Below are 24313 nucleotides of genomic sequence, written 5' to 3'. Positions count from 1 at the left end.
TATCTTGTTTTACGGATGTTTACATATTTAGCTCATCTTAAAGAGGGACTTGTTGCCAGAAACATGACAAATCTGTTAGTTTGCTGAGAGCCGCTTCATGCTGAAGTGTCTCACACCTACAGGAGGTATCAAAGCATTGTTTGTAGTGCCCAGATGTTCTGTGTGCTGAATTCACTGTCATTATCATTCCGTCTATCCAGGCGGAACAAGCTTGGAAGCATTTGAATGCATGCTACTGCAGCCTTTTTCCAAGGAACATACTTTACTGACTGTACACGACAGTTAGGGCACTGTAATAGCTCTAATAGACATTAATGGGTTGAGTCATTATTTTGCATGCACATATAGTCATATATACCTAAATAATGATATGAGTCCCTAAATACTTTTTTGCTGTTGGCATAATTCAAACTCTAAACACGGCGGAGTTTTGGCTTTGTAATTAGTTTAAGTACAAGGGCAAGTTCAGTTCTCTAATCTAAAAAAAGCTGCAATGAGATAATGGCATATAAATGATAAAATTGCAGGGTAAGCAACATCTTGTGGTAGTAAGGCTGAACAACTATGTATCTAGACTCTTCAAACGCCTTCGAAGAGTGAGAGAGAGAGTCTCTAAAGAAAGTATCGTCTCAAGAGATGTTAAGCCCCCCCCTTCTTCGTTCCCAACCTGAATCTGACCTAAAGTGTCCAAACGCAGCACGCCAAATACATTTTCCATCCACTCCTTGGGGTGCTTAGGAATTTCTTTCAAGATGCACGCTGTATCTGGTTATTGCTTCAGAATGCGCTGTCCACTGTAACTAAACCGAAAGATTTGCAACACAAAAGAAGCCTCTTAGAGAGGGAGAGGGAGAGCGAGATTGCCTGTTCCTTTACAAAATCGGTAAATCAGTATTCCAGATGTGTGCAATCATGTACTGAAATCAGCCGGTCGCCTATTTGTTTGCATTATTGTGGATTGTTTTATTAAGCCTTGCAGATGGAAGAAGCAGCCAAAAGAGTGGAATATGTATTATTTAGTTTACACATAGCACAAGCAGCTTGTCAAAAAATTGTCAATCCGCTAGTGGCTTTTTGGATGGTGTTCATGTGTTTTATACATAAATCAAAAAACAACCCTGCTCTCAGGAAACAAAGAGCTGGATCAGTGTACAGATCAATTTAATCCTTTTCAGTTTGTTTTCATTTAAATCATTTGACTTCGGAAATAACCACAATTCTCAAGGAATTTCATTTGCAAATTAATATCTAACTAAACACCCAATTTGCAATGGTTTAGAATTAGAATAGTGGTTTAAAATAGTAACTAATAAAAGTGGTTCTGTTTGAAGAATCGGTTTGGTTCATACAGACTGTACTCAAGTATTGGTAGATAAACGCATGCATAGAGACTGAAAAGCCTAATCGTCTGGTAACTCTTCGACTGTGACCTGGAAGAGGAATTAGAAAGTCCCTTTGGGCACTGAATAAGGGTTAATAATCAGTGGAGGCTTCAATGAGTTTCAGATGTCCAGAGATCTTTTTTTAAAGAGCAGTTGAACAGTGTGTGGCCACAGGCTCCCTGTGCTACTGCTTTCCTAAGACTTCCCACACACACATACATGCATACTCAAATACACACACATAGGTATGTAAATACGACCCCCTGTAAACTGGTTCCTGAACTTGCAAGTGAGTGATTTTGGGCCTAGAAACACTGGCAATGACTTAGCACTGACTTAGTTGGGAAACTAACTAAAGTGGTGACCAAAATTATTAGTACACCAGCTAAAAATGGTTTTAAGTCAGTTATTTCTAACTTTTGCTGTAATGTATATAAGTTTACATTTCCAAACATTCATTTTGTCATTAATTGTAATAATCCAGTGAATTTTTTGTTTGCACAAGGTGTCTGACAACAGCCAGTGTTCCACACAGAGGTCTGTTCTCATTATCATCCAGTCTGTGTGGAATGACATGGAGAAACAGAACAAACTGAGACAGACAAAATCCAGAAGAACTGTGGCAACGTCTCCAAAATTCTTCAGGAAACCTACCTGCAAAGCTACCTGAAAAAAAGGTTCTTCACAGCGATGCCATAGAAGAACCATTTTTGGTTCCACAAAGAACCATCTCTTTCTTACCTTTTTATAATCTGAAGCACCTTCTTTTGCCAAAAAGAACCTTTTGTGAAACAGGTTCTTCAGATGTTAAAGGTGCTTAATGGAACCATTTAGTCAAAAAAGGTTCTTCTATGGCATCGTGAAGCACCTTTATTTTTAAGAGTGTAGGGCAAAAGCTAGTTTAAAAGCAAAAGATGGTCACACCAAATGTTGATTTAATTTAGTTAATAAGGAGTTAATTGATAAAGAAAATCTATTTGTGACATTATTTTTGACATCATCCTCATTTTACAGCATTTTTACACAAGTGCCTAAAACTTTTAACAGTACTGTGGCCTTGCAGGTAGGTTTCCTGAAGCATCTTGGAGATGTTGCCACAGCTCCTCTGGATTTTGTCTCAGTTTGTTCTGTTTCTTAATGTTATTCAAGACAGCCTGGATGATGACAAAGACATTCCAGACAGACTGGACGATGGCAAAATTAATGTTTGGAAAAGTAAACTGACATTTCCTACTGACACACTACAGCAAAAGATAGAAATAACGGACTTAAAACCATTTTTTAGCTGGTGAAAATACTAGTGTTCTAAAAATGATGATCACCAGTGTATTTCTCACACACCTACTTCACACTTTTCAAGGATTTTGCTCTTTATTAGTACTTTTTATATCATTTTATTATGTTTTAACACTTTGAATCTGTCCAAATATTGGCTTCTGGATGGACTTTAGGGAGCTGGAGAATCAGAGAAAATCAGGGATATTTATTCAGTTAATTCTTGTCATCCTAAAACACTCAGGAAATGCTGTGACAAATGATATAAACAGAGAATAAGCAGAATTGGTACTCTTAAGGGACCATTACTACTCTGGCTGAATTTTCCAGGTTCCTGAAGATCCTGATGATAGCAGCTGAATGGATATGAATATCAGTCAGCTTTTTCTTCCAAAGCAAGTAGTTCCCTTTGTCTTTCGGTGCTCAATGAAAAAAGTTCCCTTATTTTGGTATGAGATTTATCTAGCTTTTTCTACATCGTGTCACATTTTAAAATATCTGGCCCTAGCAAATAGTTTAACAGCCTTTGTGAATGAACATTGACATGCTTACAGCTATAATCACCTTAACATTTCAGATTTCTTCACCCTTATTGGTTGCGTCCTTCCCTATAGTTAGACCTTTTACCAAAGCTTAAAAGGAACGTTGATGCTTTCTATGCTTTTAACATTTTCAAAGCTCATTTCTCAACTAAATAGCTCTTTGACCCTTTTGGTGCTTGTTCTCAGACGCTACATTCATCTCGGAATACCCCTAGATTACAAGGGGATTGGCGTGAACATGGGCCGTAATGATGCCATTAGGCAGGAATTTGTGACGGTGGGTGGGGTGGGTTAAATAGGGTTTCAGAGTACGGTGGATTGTGGTGTAATTCTGCTGTTTCACCTCTTTAATGATGAGGAGAGAATAATATAACTCTTTAATTTGAGAACAGTGCATGTGCTGATTCCAGTGCCTAAGATGTTACACAAAGAGCCATTTTCCAAAAAGTGCTACTGTACCTGGTAGTTACTGTAATCACTTAAAACTATTCAGACAGCCTTATATTTATATGGGGACTCATGACATATCAAAAGTTTGGGTTGTTTTTTTTTTTGGAAAAAAATTAAAACTTGGAAAGGATGCATTAAATCAAAATAGTTTTTTAAAAACATGTTACAGATACCTCTATTTCAAATAAATGCTCTTCTTTTAAACTATCTATACATCAACAAATCCTGGAAAAAATCCATCACGGTTTCCAAAAAAAAAAAAAAAAAGGATTCAACAAATTGGTCAAAAGTGACAGTAAATCCATTTTACATTAAAAAATAAAATAAATGCTGTTATTTTACAAAACAGCTATTTTAAAATATATTAATATAATAATTCAAATAATACAATTTTTATTTAGTTTTTTAATTTATTTGATCAAATAAATGCAGCCTTGATGAGCATATGGAAGCCCATTTCCACCACTGAATAAAAAATAAAAAAGGTAATTGCGACTTTTAATCTCACAATACTGACTTTTTTTCTCACAATTGCGAGTTTACATTTCACAGTTCTGACTGTTTTCTGAGAATTGCGTCATTTGAACTCGCAATTCTGACTTTTTTTCTCACAAAAGTCAGAATTGGGGGATATAAACTCACAGTTAAGAGAAATAAAATAATCAGAATTGCGAGATACAAAGTCGCAATTGTGAGAAAAAATGTGACTTTGTATCTCGCAATTCTGACTTTATTTCTCCGAAATGTGAGATATAAACTCGCAATTGCAAGTTATAAAAAACAGTTCTGAGGAGAAAAAAAAGACTGTTCACAGAATTGCGAGTTTATATCTCACAATTCTGAGAAAAAATAATCTTTTTTTAATATTTTTTATTTAGTGGCAGAAACAGACTTCCATACATAAGAGACTTCTTTTAAAGACTTAAAAAAATCTTACTGACCCCAAACCTTTAAATAGTGGTAAACTACAAGTATTATGAACAATTTGCTGCAGTTCTTGGGATTCCAGCTCGATTGTGATCACATATTTGGCCACTGATTGCGCTTTCTGAGCCGTAGGAATTGTTTTGATTGGACACGGAGAGATTCTGTGACCTTTTGTGCCTGGTGCAGGGCAAAGGTCGAAGTCTGCTGGGAAGTTGAACTTGAGATGAGTTCGGAATGAAAGATGAAAGGACAATAGATGACTTTTGGCCTGTGTATGATTTTCAGATGTTTGAAAGACAAACATGGATACCATTAGAGCGTAATTGTGTTAGTAGCCGCTACAAGTCAGTGGAAAATTAAAGCCTTTGTTTATGATGTAGAGCAAAGTTTCATTTGCTCCAGGCCAAATAATTGCTCATGCTTTTTCATTAAAGTACTTTGATGTCACACATTGTTTTGTATTCTTTGCATATGATTAGATTTGATTAGATTAGATAAAGCAGGGATCATACTGTATAAAAGCATACAAAATGGATTTATGGCTTAACTTGAGTCTCTGATATATAAGGTTGGCCCTATTATGGCAGTTCTAGTGTTAGTGGGGTAGTTTTGACTTTTTATGGCATTCTACCAGGTAGGGCTGGGCGATTTGGCCTAAAATCAAAATCTCGATTAATTGAACATTTTAACCCGATTACGATTAATGAACGATTATTTTATTCATTAATAAAATTATATTTCATTATATTTAAATAACATTTATTTTTTTTGCCCTCATAGTTCACTGTCAAGTTTTGTACAGTAAATATGCGCACATATTACAAGTGAGAGATTTTTGAATGAAGGGTGCACACACTATCTACTATCTATGATTATTTATTGAACATCAGTGTTGAACAACAGAAATTAAAGCACACATTGCTTAAAACGAAAAGTCACATTTTTCTTAAATTAGTGAAAATAAATAACTTGCACTTTTGGAAACAAAATAAATTTATAAAATAATAATAAATATTAAAAGTAGAAAATAAGTATCTCTTCTAAATAAAATTACTCTTGTATATCCTGTAAATACTTTTTACTGTATAAATACTGCTTAAGCTCTCCATCGACATTTTGGAGGAATAACATAACGTAACGGAGCGGGGTCACCTGACTCCACACGCAGTAATGTTTTTAAAGGGAAAGTAATTGAAATAATTGACCTGGAAAAATTTGATCGATTATAGGTTCTGAATGTCGATTACGATTATTTTTCGATTAATCGCCCAGCCCTACTACCAGGTGTGGTTTAAATTGTACTTTTAGATGCTTAAGTATGTTAAATATGACCTAAATGTGAGAAGGGACCTGTTGCACTGCAAAATTAGATCTTTACTAGTTGTTTTGTGAATTTCAAAATGGATCTTTGACATTGTTAAAGCATAATTATGCATGAAAGGGTCAGAGGGTTTACTGGATTGTACTTTATGAGACAGTTAACTCCTGAAAGCATCATGCAACACTGATTGTTTGTTTTGGGTTATGTGTAAACATGTCACGATTGAAGCAGGGTTTTAGACACACAACCTAAATAGTCTTGAAGGTCTAAATTGGAAGATCTGCTATACATAAGTTTATTTGTAATTTCTTTAACCTAAGACCCACCAGTTCATTTTTGTCTTCTGTAGAGGACAGTTGTTTTAAGGGAATTTTCCAACAGTCCTGGGGCATCATATATAAAAATTGTCTATAAACAAATTTGCACATGCAGGGCTTACTGCATTTCTCTGTCGAAGGTAGTCAGATGTGAAAGCATTTCTCAAAACACACTATGCTCTAAGAAGGTCTTTACTCAGTATTGTTTATTATTAAAATTGAATACATTATTTAAAAAATAGGACAAGCTATTTTGGTCATTTGTAAACAATTATGTTTTTCATTCAGAATTTTTTCATTCAGTTTTTGGCTCTGACTGGGGAAACACATTTGGTCTGCATAAATTAAGTCTGTTTGAGTCTATATTTATCTGTTCAAAACAAAGCTTTTTTCCTTTCAAGCATGCGAAATGGGTACATTTTTGTTTGTAGTGAAACAACATGCGACGTCAGGTGACCAAAATTCAATGTCAAGTGAACTGTATAATGACAACAATAATTTGACGGCCAATACTAATGTCAGCTGATGTCAACTCGATTTTCTTTTTTAACCAAAATGCAACATCTGTCCAATGCCGGGGGTTGACATTAATCTAACGTTGGGTTCTGACGTCAACACAGTTTAATTTTCAACCAAACTGCTACGTTTGTCTATCACTGGGGTCAGTCTCACGTTACACTGACGTCTGGTGCGGTAAGGTATTGTGACCAAAGTCCAACATCTGTCCGACGTCTTATGCCGAGTTCAGACTGCACGATTTTCAAAGCAATCGCGTCACAGATGTTTTCACACTGCATGACTATCTGGGGTAGCATTCCGTCGCTGCTGTGTTCACACTGCACGATGGATCGGTGACAGGGGGTTTCACACTGCATGACTTTACAATAGGAAGAATCGCCGGCAACTTTGTCCCGGTCCGCAAACTACGTCTCACAACCAAACACACGCGAGAAGTGACATGGAAACAACGCGAGGTCAGGCGTGCAAGTTCTCACGTGAGACTGGGATTATTATAAAAAAAATGGTAGCCCGCAAGAAGCTTGTCATACAAATTGCATGTGAACTCATTTGCAGCGAAAAGAAAAGAAGCGAAACTATGCTTGTTGGTAACTCCTCCCCCAACTTCCCGCTGGCCTGGATGTTGCTGTCTCATTGGCTGTAGGTAATCGCCGACGTTTTTTTCAGTCAGATCACCTTTCACACGGCATGATTTTGAATCGCCGACAGGTCCAGATATTTAGCATGCCAAATATCTCACGGGTGTCGGCGACACGTCGGCGATTCTCTCAAGCCCCATTCACACTACACGCGACATGCAGCGACTAAGCGACGCAATCCCATTCATTTCAATGGAGAGCCGGCGATTTCCGGCGACGAGAGCGACAGCGGCCGTCAGCGACCGTTGGCGACCGGATGTGGGCGTGTCCAGCGACGCGACAAAGTTCAGAATCTCTCAACTTTATGCAAATGAAGAGCGACTTTCGGGAGCGACAGCCAATAGGAAAGAAGACGATAGTGCTCGTGATCATTCTCCTTTCAGCTCCGGCAGTGATTGTCCTGTTTTATATGACATGTCCAAGCCCACATACAAAAATAATGTCAACTGCATTAAAATGAATTGTAACCTGCTTGTCTTTGTTTCTAAAGTTGCTTTGGATAAAAACATCTGTTAAATGACGTTACTAAGCAACCAGTAATGAGAACGCCCACTAGCGACCTCATCGCCAGCCTCTGGCGACATGCAGCGACAGAAGTCGCGTCTAGTGTGAATGGGGCTTCAGATCGCGCCTTTGATAGTTCACACTGTGTGATTGTCACTCACGTGAACGAGCACCGCTTTGCCTGTGATTTTGGGCATTTGTCGGCGATTTCTCAAAACCTGCTGGAGAGTCAAAATCGGGGCTGAAATCATGCAGTCTGAACTCGGCATTAGATTGATGTCAATCTGACGTTGGGTTCTGTTCTCAGTCCAATTTTCATTTTCAATCAAAATACGACATCTGTCCAACATTGGAGGTTAACGTCAATCTGACGTTGGGTTCTGACATCAACCTGATTTTCATTTTCAACCAAAATGCAACATCTGTTCAAAGTCTGTTGACGTCAATCTGACGTTGGGTTCTGATGCCAACCCCATTTTCATTTTCAACCAAAATGCAAGGTTTGTCCAACGTTGGGTTCTGACGTCAACCTGGTTTTTCATTTTAAACCAAAATGCAATGTCTGTCCATTGTCAGAGGTTGACGTCTATCTGATGTTGGGTTCTGACATCAACCTGATTTTCGTTTTCAACCAAAATGCAACATCTGTCCAACGTCGGAGGTTGACGTCAATCTGATGTTGAGTTCTAATGCCAACCCCATTTTCCTTTTAAACCAAAATGCAACGTTTGTCCAACATTGGAGGTTGACGTCAACCTGACGTTGGGTTCTGACATCAACCTGGTTTTTCATTTTAAACCAAAATGCAATGTCTGTCCAATGGCAGAGGTTGACGTCAATCTGATGTTGGATTCTGACGTCAACCTGGTTTTTCAGTTTAAACCAAAATGCAATGTCTGTCCAATGGCAGAGGTTGACGTCAATCTGATGTTGGATTCTGACGTCAACCTGGTTTTTCAGTTTAAACCAAAATGCAATGTCTGTCCAATGGCAGAGGTTGACGTCAATCTGATGTTGGATTCTGACGTCAACCTGGTTTTTCAGTTTAAACCAAAATGCAACGTCTGTCCAACGTCGGAGGATGACGTCAATCTGATGTTGGGTTCTGACGTTAGCCCCATTTTCAAACAAAATGCAACGTATGTTCAACATGGGAAGTTGACATCAATCTGACACTGGGTTCTGACATCAACCCGATTTTCTTTTTCAATCAAACTGCAATGTCTGTTCAACGCTGGAGGTTGACATTAATCTAACGTCGGGTTCTGCTACGTTTGTCCGACACTGGGGTCAATCTGCTGGGACATGGCATGCTTCTTTTTGTCTCTTCAGAGCTTTTAACTGCTGTTCTAATTTCCTAAAAAAATTACTATTAGCATACTTGAGGACATTGTTGATTTCATGTCCTGAACTGAATGGGTTATTGTGTAATCCAGTGAAATAAACCGAGCCCTGATTTCATTTAATAACATTACTAACTGCATAATTCTATCATATATGATAGAATTATGCCATTGTTAATGTTATTCATTGAAAATTTAGTTAAGATCAATATTATTCCTGATGATGCAACTACAGTGATCATTCTGAGGAGCCCAAAAACAGGTTATAGTTTCAGTTGTCTATTTTCATTGAATGTGAATTCTGCCTTTTTAATTCAGAAAGTTGGGAGAATGGTCCAAATCCGTAATGTAACGGAACAAGACATTTAGCTTTAGTTACAGTTCTACAAAGGTCAAAATAAATAAGAAACAAAAAAATAATATACACAATCACAGACAGTCCTACATCCAACTGTGGTTAAATTTCTCAGAGGACCTTTAAATTAGCCAAAAATCAGCATGTCAGTTGTTAGGTAAAGTTTATAGAGGCTGTGTGAGGAAAAACCCTGACATGTTCAATTTTAGGATTAAGTATTGTATGTAAAATGCTCATTTACCTAAATTCCATCTCATGGAAAATGAGTCTCATCCGAATGAGATCCGACTTTATGCTCCAAATAAAATGACATGGGTAGTTTACAACAGACAACAACTAAAGTGCTGTCAAGAAGTGAGACATTCTTGTTATTAAATGTTAAAATATAATTAAATATTTGTTTGTACATTAATTCAAATGTCTCTTTTTCATAGAAAAAGATTTTGAAAAATTAGGAGTAGCAAGAGATTCCTTCTAAATGATTTTTACTTTTTCACAGCTTTTCATTAGCTTTCATGGCTTTTCATCTCTCCCCTACTCTCGACCCCTGATTTGCATTCCTTTCTGGGTCTGTCTATTCCTGTCTTTCTTCATCGCTCTCTGTCTCCCCATTTTTTTGTCTCCCAGGGGAGTCACCGTCTCACTGCCGAAACATTTCCTGAGCGGCTGAAAAAACGCCAGTCAGCTCCCAGCTGCTGTGTCTGTGTTATGATCTCTGGTCTGATTTTTGGTTTTGCAGAGCAAGCAATGGAGACCTTCTAACCTTCAGTTCAAGCTTTTCTTTAGAGGCTAACCTGCTGAAAGTTTTGTGGTGTGAGCATGAGAGAAGTGTGAGGAAATGAATGGTTAGACTTCATCCTCTCTGGGTTTGTGGTTTTGAGTGAGTGGAGCATGTGTGTGGTCGATGATTCGGCCAATGGTGCTGGGTCTTTGTCTATAGGATATCTGACACAATTAAAAATTTGTTGTGTACTGAAAGAGTTTGTGTATTTTACATCATATAAAGTGGTTCAGGATTGGATTTGTTTTATTTGTTGGCCCTATTGGACTCATATGACTAGTAATGACTAATGCACCAACATACAGTTGGTTTCCATTAAATGGCTTTGTTTAAGTTACCATAAACAAGTCCAAACTGGGAGGAACTTTTTGCTGATGGTATATGGTGCAAATTGTGATTCATTTGTTTGTTATATTCATCCTATTCATCCTATAGTCTGATGCAACCAAGACATTTGATCTGTTCAAAGCGCTCATAATTTTAACAAAACCTTGTGTAGCTATATTATACAGATATATATTGTTACTTTGGTCACGCTTGTAAACCAGCAGCATTTGAATTATACAGTTCAGCTAAATACAGTTATGTCATGAGAAAGTTATGGACTTGCAACCAGTGACTTGGCAAGGCTTAAAAACGAATGTACATCAACCAAGGCTCTATATGTTAAGGCCAGCAGTCTTACATCGCAGCCGATGTTTCTGGTTTTCAAATGATTGTATGTTAAGAATAATGGAAGCCATATGTTACATAGCTGTAGATACCATTCATATTAAGTAGCTGAGATTTATAGATTTATAGTTTGTGAGGTATTGCTCAAGAAAGGACCAAGTAAGAAACTTTGTTTTATGTATTAACTGTTTTGAACATGATCCAGATTCAAATTATTACTTTTATCCCATTTTTGATTACAAAACTGTCTGAAAAATGGACTTTCCCCCTGTCACTTATAAATAAATATGCGACGTTAAATCAAATCTTCAGTAAAAAGTCAAATAGGATGCTTTTATTTTTTGATTAAAAATACAGTGATATTGTGGAATATTATTACAAATTAAAATTTGTATAGCAATTTTAAATTGTATTATTTTTCAATGTAATTTATTCCTCTGATGTCAAAACTGAATTTTCAGAAGCCATTACTCCAGTTTTCATTGTCACAATATCTTTCCGAAATCATACTAATAATCTGATTTAGTACTCAAGAAACACTACCCCCATTATATTTGGATAATCACTGATTACAAGCCTTTCTGGTGGGAATAATAACTTCCATGAGAGCTATTTGATATTCAATACAAGCCATTTATGTTTTATACGCCCTTCAGTTCTAATTATTTTAAGTTTTTTGTTGTACTGTTGACAGCTGCAGTCACAGACTGAAGGAAACACCTTGACCCATTTCAACTGTTTTATGGGGGTGCTGTCACATCACCAGCCATTCGATGGTGTCAGTCAAACCTTGGCCACTCCTCCAGATGGCTCCTACTGGAAACCCTCAGTCTGACTTAGCCAATGAAATACACCCAATGCCAAACCAACCATGCTACTGACCTAAATTAGAAACAGGTTGCCTTTGGACCCCTTAGTCAAGTTTAACCCTTGCCTTCTGATGACATCAGCAAACTTTTAAAGTTTTATATGATTAACATACACTTTTTAACAATGCTCTTCTATGAAAGCTTCAGCGTCAGCAATTTTTTTTTGTCTGAACGTTTTTTTTAGATATACTAAAGCATTACATACACATTCAAACCTAATAAGCATTTATCAACACCTCTATATTTACAGTCCACAATGCACAATATATTAATGTTTTTAAAAAAAAGCCTTTTTTATGCTCATCAAGGCTGCGTTTATTTGATTAAAAAACAGTAATATTGTAAAATATTATTGCAATGTAAAATAGTGTTTTTCTATTTCAGTATACTTTCAAATAGAATTTATTCATGTGATGCAAAGCTGAATTTTCAGCATCATTACTGCAGTCTTCAATATCACATGATCCTTCAGAAATCATACTAATATGCCGATTTATCACAGGTCCCAGCTTTGATGAGCATAAGAAAACATTAAAAATCATTCTGATCCTGAACTTTTGAATGGCAGTGTACATACAAAGTGTGTGTTAACGATACAAAGCAAGTAACAATAAACTGCATGCACACCAATAATATGAATGCACCACTTAATATAATAGCAAGTTTTTCCTCAGCTTGTTTGGGACACATCCTGCTTTTCTTTTCTTCTCAATCCATGTTTCTCTGTCACCTTTCTGGCACCAGCGAGCGTGGAGATTTGTGATTTTGTCCTGAACACTGGTTGTGGCGATGTGGAGGCAGCCCTGGCTCATATTGAACTGTACTTTTTCATCAGTCATCTTTTTTTTTTTTCTTTCTTTCTTTCTTTCTTACAAAGGCTTACTGTTTTGGTAGTTTCCTGGCAAGATGCTGAAGCAATTGAAATGATTATCCTGCATCAGTGAAATATTTCTCTTCCTAGAGGAGTCTGTGCAACATATTTGCTGTCAGCGGATGTTTTACTAACTTTTATTGCCATTATTTCCTCCTCATGTTTAACAGCTCATGAAATTAATTCAGTTAGTAATTGGTGTATTCATTATGTTATTTGGTTGTTTTTGGACCCGACTGCTCTACCTACAATTTTATAAATATGGTCATCAAATGTCCATCTTGGATCTGTCAGCGGAAACAATCCATTGTAGCTGTTTTTGGAAATGTCTGTTTAAAGTCTCCATGAAATCAAAATGTGGCTGCTTTACCCAGCTCAGCAACCCTGGCAAAAACAAACAAAATGCTATTGGCTATTTAAATAAGGGGGCGGGACTGTTGGATATGTCATGCCCTGTCTTCGTGTTTCAGTTGAAATTACGTCAATACAAAATAACGCTGTGTGTTTCAAAGCACTTCACTGGACTTTTATATGAACATTTAAAAAGTATTGAAAAAGAAAGGGTGATCTCATAAAAGTGCCACTTCAATGAAACAGACAGTCATTTCTACTATCTACACTGGCATCATAGTATTGTCATTGTGGTCAGCGCCTTGTAATAAATACAACATGTTTATCCCTGGAGCGTAAACAGCATCTGATGCTCTTAATCATTCATTTGCATAGTACATAGTGAGTTTGATTCAGAACCTCCTGATTGCTGAATAAAAGGGATGAAAACAAATGTTCAGGGCTGTTAATATGATTGCTTCCACATCTATATAAACTCTTTGGTCTTTGGCAGGAGAAATGTGGTGGAGGGTTAGTAACTTAACATCCACAGCGGTTTCCCAGGCTCCATCCATCTCTTTTTAGGATCATTCCTTAATTTTTCATTCAGACAGACAAGCATAAGTGATTTGGCCTTTAGTAAAGAGAACAACTTATTTTGAAAATGAGCTTTTAATAATAATAATAATGGAAGGCAGGGAGCATAGAAATAGCATTTTTAGGAGCGTTACTTTAATAACCTCTCTTCTTGAGACTTTTCTTTTTAATAAGAAGGAAATTCTAAAACTGAAACTTCTAGAGTTACAATGCTGTTGTAGTACAGTTCCTCATCATGGAAAATGTGAATGCTCATTGTTTGACCCCTTGAATGCTTTCAAATACTTAGTGTTTTAAAAGATATGTCGTCATTATTCAGTACTCTGTATGTTCGTGAGAAAACTCCTTCAAGGATGTAAGCTGACCTAAAATCAAATAGCTAAAATAAATCTGGCTTCCTCTTTTTATTATCGTTCACTTTCTTCTAAGGTTCTGTAAGGGTTTTCCTCCTTTTATTCACTATAATCATAAATTCATCATGTGTTGTCTGTCTTTTAAATGTCTTCCAATTGATTGCCATTATTTTGTTCTCCTTTTCAAAGTTGTTCTAATGCAACTGGCATTTAAGAGCCCTCGCAGCACTTCACCATTTCCCCTTTTTTTAATGTTTCCATGTGCTCGTTGCCCCTGCTTCTCTTACTGTGATGCCGGTTTTTGTCAAAAAAGAGGTTAAGAAGACCAATGCCCAAGCTTCTAAGATAAAACGAGAGAAACGTCCCAAAACTTTGTAAACTTTTCCATTCATGAAAGCATTCACTTGAAAGCCAGTTCAGCATGCAGAGCAGTCAAAATTACTATGCTGTTAAAACACAGCTTTGATCACCTAAATGTTCTTTTTCTGCACTTCAGGGGTTTCCCTTAGTGCCAAAATATTTGTGCTGTGTTTATACAGTGCTTTCAAGAAGTTAGGTTAGACCATAACTTTTGTTCTTTGTTCACATAAACTGAAAGCAAACCATAGAAAATCAGTTATACATTTTTATTTTCTAAATATATGCAAAAAACAAAATACACTGTAGAGACATGTTAGATATGGGGAATGCATCAAAAGGATCTAAAAGTCTCTCTTGCACAGCCTCTATAATTTTTGGTGTCAAAGAAATTTGTAGGTTTTGGACGCTTCTGCACTTCCTGACTTATTCAACATAAAATTCTTTTGAATTGGTTCAAAGAGGATGCATTTGCTTAGTGGTTTGGGAAAAGCTTCGCTTTTATAGGTTGTTTGATGTCCTCCCTGCTATACAAAGTAATCATGATACTATTTGTCTGATTGCAAAGAGTATGAATGGAGTGTGTGATTTGTTACATTTGGTGCATCTGTCGGTTTGGCACTGCTACAGTTATCTTGTGTGCTTCTTTGGAAAGAAAGAACATGTTTAACAGTTTTACAGCTCATCAAACCTTGAACAAAGAGAGAACGCTGGAAAGCAGAGACAACATGGCTTGAGAAACGGCACATGATGTCATTGGCCGTGCACACTGACACAGGCAACCGCAGCGCAATGACCTCACGCCAGACTCTCTCGCCGCTGACAGAAGAGCATGCCTGAGTTATAAGGTCTTTCCTATTATGAAGGAGAACAGCTGATGGGAACATAATGAGAACAAGCTGTTTTTATTTAAACAGAGCCATGTTCAGTCAGATCTAACAGATTTGCCTACCACAGCATGCAATGCTAATTAATGCAATATTTGGGCTGCGCAATTAAATAAAAGTACCATGTTATATACAGTATCTCAGAAAAGTAAGTACACCCCTCACATTTGAGCAACCATTTTAGTATATCTTCTCAAGGGACAATACTATAGAAATAAAACGTATATTTCTATATATTTTAGAGTAGTCCTATTCATCATGTTTATTTTTTTGTCAGCTTGACAGGACAAAGTTGTGTATCTTGTATTAGAGAAGGTAAAATTAGGTGTTTTAAGTACAATTCTCTCATACTGACCACTGGATGTTTAACATGGCATCTCATGACAAAGAACTCTCTGAGGATTTGAGAATTAGAATTGTTGCTCTCCACAAAGATGTCCAAGGCTATTAGAGGTTCAGTAACATCCTGAAACCGAGTCACACTACAGTGGTCAGGGTCATACAGAGGTTTTCCAAGATGGGTCCATTTGGAACAGGCCTTGCAAGGGTCAATCAACGAAGTTGAGCAATCGTTCTGTGCGTCAGATGCAGAACCTGGCTTCAAAAAACAGATGCATGAGTGATGCCAGCATTGCTTTAAAGGTTGCAGAAGTAGAAGGCCAGCTTGTCAGTTATCAGACTATACGCCGCACTCTGGAACAAGTCAGTTTGCATAGGTGTCGTCCCAGAAGGAAACCTCATCTGAAGCGGGCTCACAAGAAAGCCCGCAAAGAGTTTGCTGAAGACAACCTGTCCAAGAGCATGGATTACTGGAACTATGTCCTGTGGTCTGATGAGTCTATAAGATAACCTTGTGTGGCTCAGTTGGTGTCCAGCATGTGTGGCGATGCCCTGGTGAGGAGTACCAAGAAAATTGTGTCTTGCCTACAGTCAAGCACGGTGGTGGTAGCATCATGGTTTGGGGCTGCATGAGTGCTGCTGGTACTGGAGAGCTGCAGTTCATTAAGGGAAACATGGATTCCATTATGTACTGTACATTCTGGTGCAGAACATGATGCCTTCCCTCCGGAAACTAGGCAGAACGGCATTTTTCCAACATGATAATGGCCCCAAACACACCACCAAGATGACAACTGCCTTGCTGAGGAAGGTGAAGGTGAAGGTGATGGGATGGCCAAGTATATCTCCATGGACGATGGCATCGTCTATCGACCCAACCCTAGTTCTAACACAATATATTGACACTTTGGACAACTTCACTTAGGGTGTACTCACTTTTATTGCCAGCTATTTTGACATTAATGGCTGTATGTTGAGTAATTTTCAGGGAACAGTAAATCTATACTGCTATGCAAGCTGCACATTGACTACTCATTGAAATATATCCAAGAGTCATTTCTATAAGATTGTCCCTTGAGAAGATATACTAAAATGGTGCTGAAATGTGAGGGGTGTACTCACTTTCGTGAGATAATGCAGGTCCAATATACAAATGTAAAATCCCAAGTTTTCTAAGTCCTCTCAGACTTTTTCTCCTACAATATATTAGATTTTTATGTCATTGTATCTTTGTAACCTAGGTCTCAGAAATCCTCCTGGCACTAAACAGGAAGCTCCCCGACACCCCGGTTCAACTGTGACCCTTGATCCTAGACATCCGCCACTGGCTGCCAGCATAAATATTTGGCATCTGTGTGGACGAAACAAAGCCCCGTTTTAATCTTTCGATCTACAAGATCGTTTGACCATATTCCAACAGCTTATTTTTTGCCTCTAACAGGATTTGTTGTTTTTTCTGCAGAGATTGGACCCATTACAATAACAACAGATCCAAAGAAGTTCCAGGACGAGCTGCGGGAGCTTTACGTCCAGGTGAGTTCATGTGCTTCACAGTGGGTTTGTTGACATATTTGATCACCGGTCTATTTGAATCCATATTCAATCCAAAAATGTGTCTTAAGAGTGTTAAGAGCCAGAGAATGGTCAATCTGCTAAACTGTTCAAAAGTGATATTTTTTTGTTATATTCTAAAGTAATATTTTTTATGAAAAAAAGAGTATTGCACACATGGGATAGCATATTTGGCTTGTATTACAGTAGATCTGGAAGGTAAAATGATTTAAATGAGCACCTTTGTGATTTAAAAGCAATGCACTTTGTGTATCCAGGTGATCTAGAGGAGCGGTTCGGCGTCCATAGAAAATTTGAGAGAGAGAAAAATTTTGCGATGTAGTTTTAGGACTGTCGAAGTTAACACTGACAATAATTAAATATCTTTAAAGGTCCCATATTGTCAAAATCGAAATTTCCTGGCTTTTTTCATGATAACTGAGGTCTAGGGGTTATGTAACTACCATATAAGTTTCAAAACAGTCAGTCCACAGCAAACTGCACACAGCCTGAATAAAGTAGCCGTTCCTTTTCACGAGCCCCTGTAACTTCCGTAATAATATGACGTCCGATCTACTCAGTCACCGCCTTCAGTCACCACCCTGAGCACCAACCACTGTCCCACCCTCGTTTTGTGAAACCCCGACAACTTCGCGTCCATGCCATTGCTAAGCAACAACAACACAAGTGGAGAAAACCCTGTTCAGTCGATAGATGTCAAAGCTACATCATTGCACAGGCTTCCGAACAATGTTAATATAAGAGACCAGTGGCACGTCAACCTCAGCCTCTTTCACACAGCGATTCCGGAAAATACACGGATAATGTGTCCCACGATTTGTTCCAGAATTGCTTAATTAGGTTCATTCACAGTTTTTTTCCAGAATCTGTGCATGCTTTACAAACAACCCATAAAGACGTGAAATTTGGATGTGAGATGTAATGCGACGCGTACATTTCTCTAAACTGAAACTAACCTGATTTTCAGCGCTGATAGTGAGGAGCGGCCTGATCGCTGCTTCATTCCACTTTGCACATATTTTTTCCGTCGTGAAGAGTTTCAGGGTAACGTGCATCATCACTACAACACTGCCTTTATGGCATTTGGTTCTGGCTTTTGTTCACACAGCGCTCGTTCCCGTAATTTTCCGGAATCAGCGCGCATTGTGAAAGTTGCTTTACTAAAGCAACAGTTATGTAGCTTACTGCATTCAGTGTTTGAAAAAGAAAAAAACGTTAATGATCATTCTGAAATATCCTGTTGAGTATCACCAAGCCACAGCAGGCTAGGCTCTGGGCTAGGCTACAGCATACATGACCATAGTTGCTTGTGGCTGGCTTGGATGTGCGTCACTCAGAAAACAACAGGCCAATCAGAAGAGAGGCTCATGAATATTAATTAGATGGACCAAAATCGACCTGTTCTTGACAGAGCTCCTAAAAAAGGAGCTGTAAAAATATATTGAGATGGATTTTGGCACTTATACCGCAGATATATATTCTTAAGGACATCAACAACTAAAATAAACCTACAGAAATGTGTACAATATGGGACCTTTAATGCAATAACTTAGACAATAAGTCAGACTATTAGTCAACCGATGTGATTGCGGTGGTGATTTGCCATGTTAACAGTTTCACTAGGACACCTCATTAAGAATCCGGCGTCTTCAGAATGAAGTATCCTCTGTGTGTTTCTCAATCTCAGCATCTGTCCCAGCTGTTTGGGCCAAAGCAGGGGAAGTGTAGACACACTGATTAAGTGCAATTCTGTATTGGTACAAAGAATGTTTTTTTTTTTTTGTCTCTGAGGCATAAGTTCAGGCAGAGCAGGATTTGGTCAAGTTTGCTTGGAGTTCATTGTAAGTGTGTGTTTGACTTGAAAGGGATAAATTTATTAAAATCACTGTTTGCTGGTAATGTCTTTTCCAGTGTTCGGAGAACAACCTTCCACTGTAAATGAGCTACAAGAGTGCATTCTGAGTACATTCTTAACCTTTCCTACAATCTTTCCCCATGTTTGATGTTTGGGTTTGCTATCCGCTATTGTGTGTATGTGTGTGTTTGTGTAAAGAACAGAGAAGCAAAGATCACTTGCTTCCAGATGTTTCATTCAGGCACGTGCCTCCTGGAACGCATATTGAAGACGAGACTCTTTGCCCTCCATGTGAGAAGAGACAGACATACCTATATCACAGATACACTGATGTACACAAACATTAGAAAACGGTTTCCTTTTATCCATGTCGCTTTAAAGGAAGGCACATATCTAACAGAACTCTTGGAAGTCAGCCATTTGGGTCCGAGATTGTGCTCCATGTTTCATTCCAAGGTCAACATCAGTTGCAGGCATGACTGACTCCCATGGCAAGCTTTACAGCATGCCGTGCATATCTACTTTTATGATTAGGCCAAATCTACTGACCAGCTCGTTGCCCTTTTTCTAACTTTTTGCAATTAAGATAAATATCTGCCTTTGAGGAATGTGGATATTCCATTGACAAAACACATTGACAGTGGTTCTCATATTTATCCCGATTTATTTGTGAAGCAATTTTTATAAAAGCTTCAAAACAGCTGGAGAGGAAAGGGGAGATTAATGGAAAAGCAAAGAAAAACAGCCTTACAGTGGGCAAGCCAGGGGTAAGAGGAAATGCTGTAGCTAAAACAGTTGAGTATGGTGCTAGCAAGGGCTTGGGTTCGATCCCAGGGAATGACAACAATGTGAACTGACAAAATATATGCCATGAATGTAATGTAACTTGCTTTGGATGAAAGTATTTGCCAAAATGTATGAATGTAGCAGTGAAGACATTTATAATGTCATTAAATATTTTTATTTCATATAAATTTTATTCATCAAAGCATCCTGAAAAAAAGCATGGTTTCCACAAAAATAAGCAGCACAGATGTTTTCAACATTGTCAATAATATGTGACCCTGGACCACAAAACCAGTCGTAAGTAGCACTTTGTAGCAACAGCCAACAATACATTGTATGGGTCAAAATGATCATTTTTTTTCTATTTAAGCCAAAAATCATTCGGATATTAAGTAAAGATCAAGTTCCATGAAGATATTTTGTAAATTTCCTACTGTAAATATATCAAAACTTAATTTTTGATTAGTAATATGCATTGCTAAGAACTTCATTTGGACTCATTTAAAGGCAGTTTTGTCAGTATTTAGATTTTTATGCACCCTCAGATTCCAGGATTTTCAAATATCGTCCTGTCCTAACAAACCATACACCAATTGCTTATATTTTCAGCTTTTAGATAATGTATAAATCTCAGTTTCAAAAAATTGACTCTTATGGTTTTGTGCTCCAGGGTCACATATGTAATCATAATAAGAAATGCCTTTTGAGCACCAAATCAGCATATTAGAAGGATATCTGAAAAATCATTTGAGACTGAAGACTGGTGTAATGGCTACTGAAAATTCACATTCGCCATTAGATTAATAAACTAAATTTTCAAAAATATAATAGCCTTACTGAGCATACAAGACTTGTTTCAAAAGCATTAAACTAGCTTACTGTCTCCAAACTTTTAAAATGATAGTTTATACTAATAAAATCAAGCTTTGTGTCTCTAAGCATTAGAGAAAAGAAATAAAACGATAGCCAGCTCTCTGTGTGTTTTTTAAATGATAAACATTGATTTAATGACTAATACTGATGGATTTCTTTTCAGGGAGGTGGAGATTGTCCAGAGATGAGCATTGGAGCCATCAAGATTGCCCTTGAAATCTCCTTACCAGGGTCTTACATTTACGTGTTTACGGATGCCCGATCAAAAGACTACAAGTTGACCCACGATGTTCTTCAGCTCATTCAGCAGAAACAGTCACAGGTAATCAAATCATTTGCTCAATTTCCAGATACAATTTAGTAGCTTAATAAAATATCTGTTTTGGTCTGTAAATGTATACAGTTTATTTACATACAATGCTAGAATGAACATTTCAGCACTTCTTTGTTTTTTTTATTGTAATGTGCTATATTTGGACATTATAATTGTATACCAGACTACCACTAATGCCTAGTGTGTATGTTTGTTGGCAGGTGGTTTTTGTGTTGACTGGTGACTGTGATGACAGATCGCATATCGGCTATAAGGTGTACGAGGAGATTGCCTCGACGAGCTCAGGACAGGTCTTCCATCTGGACAAGAAACAAGTCAATGAGGTAAGACTACTTGGTGCTACTTGATTGGCGCACCCAAAGAATATCAGTTTGCATTTTCTTTAGGTTTCAGACAGTAATGCACTACTGCTATAGTACAGTTTGTATTGTATTGTACAGTATGTCCAAGGAACAGAGGTGGGTAGAGTAGCCAAAACAGTACTCAAGTAAAAGTACAAGTACTTACATAAATAATAACTCAAGTTTAAGTAAATGTAGCAATCCTAATAGTTCATTGATTAATAGTAAAAAAGTATCTCCTCAAGTAGTGACTTACTAGTTACTTTGTTCACATATTGTTATTTCAGTAGCATGAAAAACAAAAGAGTTATTCGAGGAATGACTTAAGTCTAAAACTTGTTATAATTGTTATAGTTACTGAAGCTGTCTCTCTTTTTTGCACTTTGTTGTTTATGCTGATGAGAGAATTTACGAATGCATATACATCAAAATTCAGTCAATGAGCATAAACACTGAACAACTCCAGAGTTCTCAGAGATGACAAATCAAAACGCCTCTGATTGGATATCGCATTCATATTGGTTTTAATGCTCAATGCTACAGACCATGCACATAATGAATTTTGATGCAATGTAATAAAGCAAATGTACTATAAATGAAATGCAGCGATTGACAATTTTTCTTAATTTCAATTTAAACATTTCACGTGACAGTTGATCTAGCTTATCACTACTACAAAGTTTTACTTAAATGAAATTGAATGTAGGCTATACCTGTGGAATTGCAGACAGCACATGCAGTGTTCAACTAATAGTTAAAGACCATCATTGCAAGCCAACAGTTGAATTTGCAGATTTAGTTTCAGTTGACTGTTGTCTTTATGTTCTCCGTGTACTCAAATTTCCCGATACAAATGAGAAACTGCTTCAGACGATTCAGTACTTGCAGGAAACTAAACAAATAATTTAAAGTGATTTGTGAACCAATTCAGACCATTTTGCAGGCTTGTTTGTTCAACGCCTTGAACTGAATCGACTCAAAAAAATTATTCATTCTCGAATGGGGCATCGTTAATGGCCCAGATAAAAGAGACAATAAACTACTCATTTCTTAACATGTATTACATAAAAATTAAGTAACAAGAGGAACATTGTCTAGTGTAGCCAAGTAAAAGTACAGTTTTTGCGTTAGAAATGTACTCGAGTTAACGTAAAAGTCTTTGAATCTACTTTTAAAAGTGCAATTTTTCCCAAAATGTAGTCAGTTAAATGTAATGGAGTAAATGTACTTCGTTACTACCCACCTCTGCCCAAAGGATATCAATTTGCTGTTTCGTTATGTTTCAGACAGGGATACACTACTGCTATTGTATACTGTGTGTCCAAGGAATAATAATGAAATGTCTTCATATCCTAGCTTGGTTGCCAGCCCAGATTTTTATCCACTAGACTGCATCACCCCATTTGTGATGATAGAGTGAACAAATGAATAGAAAGATTGAAAAAGATGATGGAGATGCTTGAGATGCAGTGATGCGGTATGCTCTCGATTGAAGGTTTTACTTCATTTGAGCATGATAACATGGACATAAGTCCAGGATTCTGTTTTATAGCTCTGTGAAAACCAAGGACTTAGAAGAGTTTGCTCTTTTTTCGATGTTCCAAGAAATTCCTATCAATCTTCATATGCGGTCAAGCTGCTGCTGCCTCAGAATTTTGATGTTAGAATCAAACGCAAACTGAAATATTTGAGAAGACATAAAAGAGTTTTTATTTGAGGTTATAATTTTAAAAGTCTGTTAGAGCACTGCTTCTCAAAATGTCATTTTCAAACCTCTTTCTGTTTTAGATTTCTAGCCTTTTGCTATAGATTTGATATATACACACACACATAATATATGGTGATGTCCAGACCTTTCCATAGGCCCAGAAGCCTGCCAGATAATCATAAAAACAGCATTATATATATATATATCCATCATCCGTTATCTTTTTTTCATTGCAGGTGTTGAAATGGGTAGAGGAGGCAGTGCAGTCCTCCAAGGTTCACTTGCTTTCGACTGATCATCAAAATGGGCTTGCAAACACCTGGCAGATCCCCTTTGACCCTAGCCTGAAGGAAGTGACTGTTGCATTAAGCGGCCCTGCACCAAATATTGAGATCCGAAATTCTCAGGGTAAGGAAAACATTTTTGTCTTCTGTCTGATTATAGTATTCCCAGAACCAACACATAGTGTAGACTGATGTGTAACTGAAGCATGGACTTCTTGTGCTTCTAGGAAAACTTATCGGGATTAAGGAGGGTCTGTCTGAGCTCCTTCACATCCCTAACTCTGCCAAAGTCCTCAACCTCAAAGACCCAGCGCCAGGAATGTGGACCATAAAGGTGATTAACTAGTTTATCGTAGACCAAGATGCACATACGTATTTGACAGTTTTTTTTTTGTGTTAGATGATTTAACTTTATCTGGTGGCTTTCCAGAAAGTTAGTCTGTTTTATCTCCTCAGAATAAGGACAGAGCACAGAGTGATGGATAGGTACCCAAGGCTAAGGTTGTGTGGTGAAGTCATTTATGTCATTGCTCCGCTCATGTCGTGGAATCTGAGGTTTAGGTTCTTTGATTACCCTGCCGTGTAGCGGGTGCACAAAGTCCCAAAGGACCAGTTAAAGGAAAGGACAACATTTTTGCCTGATTGATTTGTGTGCACTGTAGCTCGTGTACACTGAGGGGAACCTTTCAAAGGCTGCTCAATCTGCTCTATGGCTGTTCTTTGAGTTTGGAGAGCTTGATGATTTATATGCAGAGGAATGTAAAGAGAGAACATGTCATCCTCAATTTACTTTTGTACTGAAGAGAGGGGTGAGATCGTCGTCTGGCATGATGCGTGCAGAATCCACCCTATATCTGTCAGTTTATATTTCCTACTTTGCCCAAACTATTATCTTCCCTCCCTTGACTGGTTATGTGCCTGTGATTGACGT

General features: G+C 37.6%; 1 protein-coding gene across 1 annotated transcript in view; it reads left to right on the top strand.

The window, feature by feature from the left end:
- Window positions 1-24313, top strand: part of hmcn1 (hemicentin 1) — a 105343-nt gene that overhangs the window by 567 nt on the left and 80463 nt on the right. The window contains exons 2-6 of the mRNA XM_073852725.1: window positions 17092-17162; window positions 20879-21037; window positions 21250-21372; window positions 23335-23506; window positions 23610-23716. Of these exons, the coding sequence (XP_073708826.1) occupies window positions 17092-17162; window positions 20879-21037; window positions 21250-21372; window positions 23335-23506; window positions 23610-23716 (632 nt within the window). The remainder of the gene's footprint in view (window positions 1-17091; window positions 17163-20878; window positions 21038-21249; window positions 21373-23334; window positions 23507-23609; window positions 23717-24313) is intronic.

Source organism: Garra rufa, chromosome 13 (assembly GCF_049309525.1).
Source record: "Garra rufa chromosome 13, GarRuf1.0, whole genome shotgun sequence".
NCBI lineage: Eukaryota > Metazoa > Chordata > Actinopteri > Cypriniformes > Cyprinidae > Garra > Garra rufa.
Note: the sequence above shows the minus strand (reverse complement) of the source record. Positions and strands in the feature narration are given on the sequence as shown.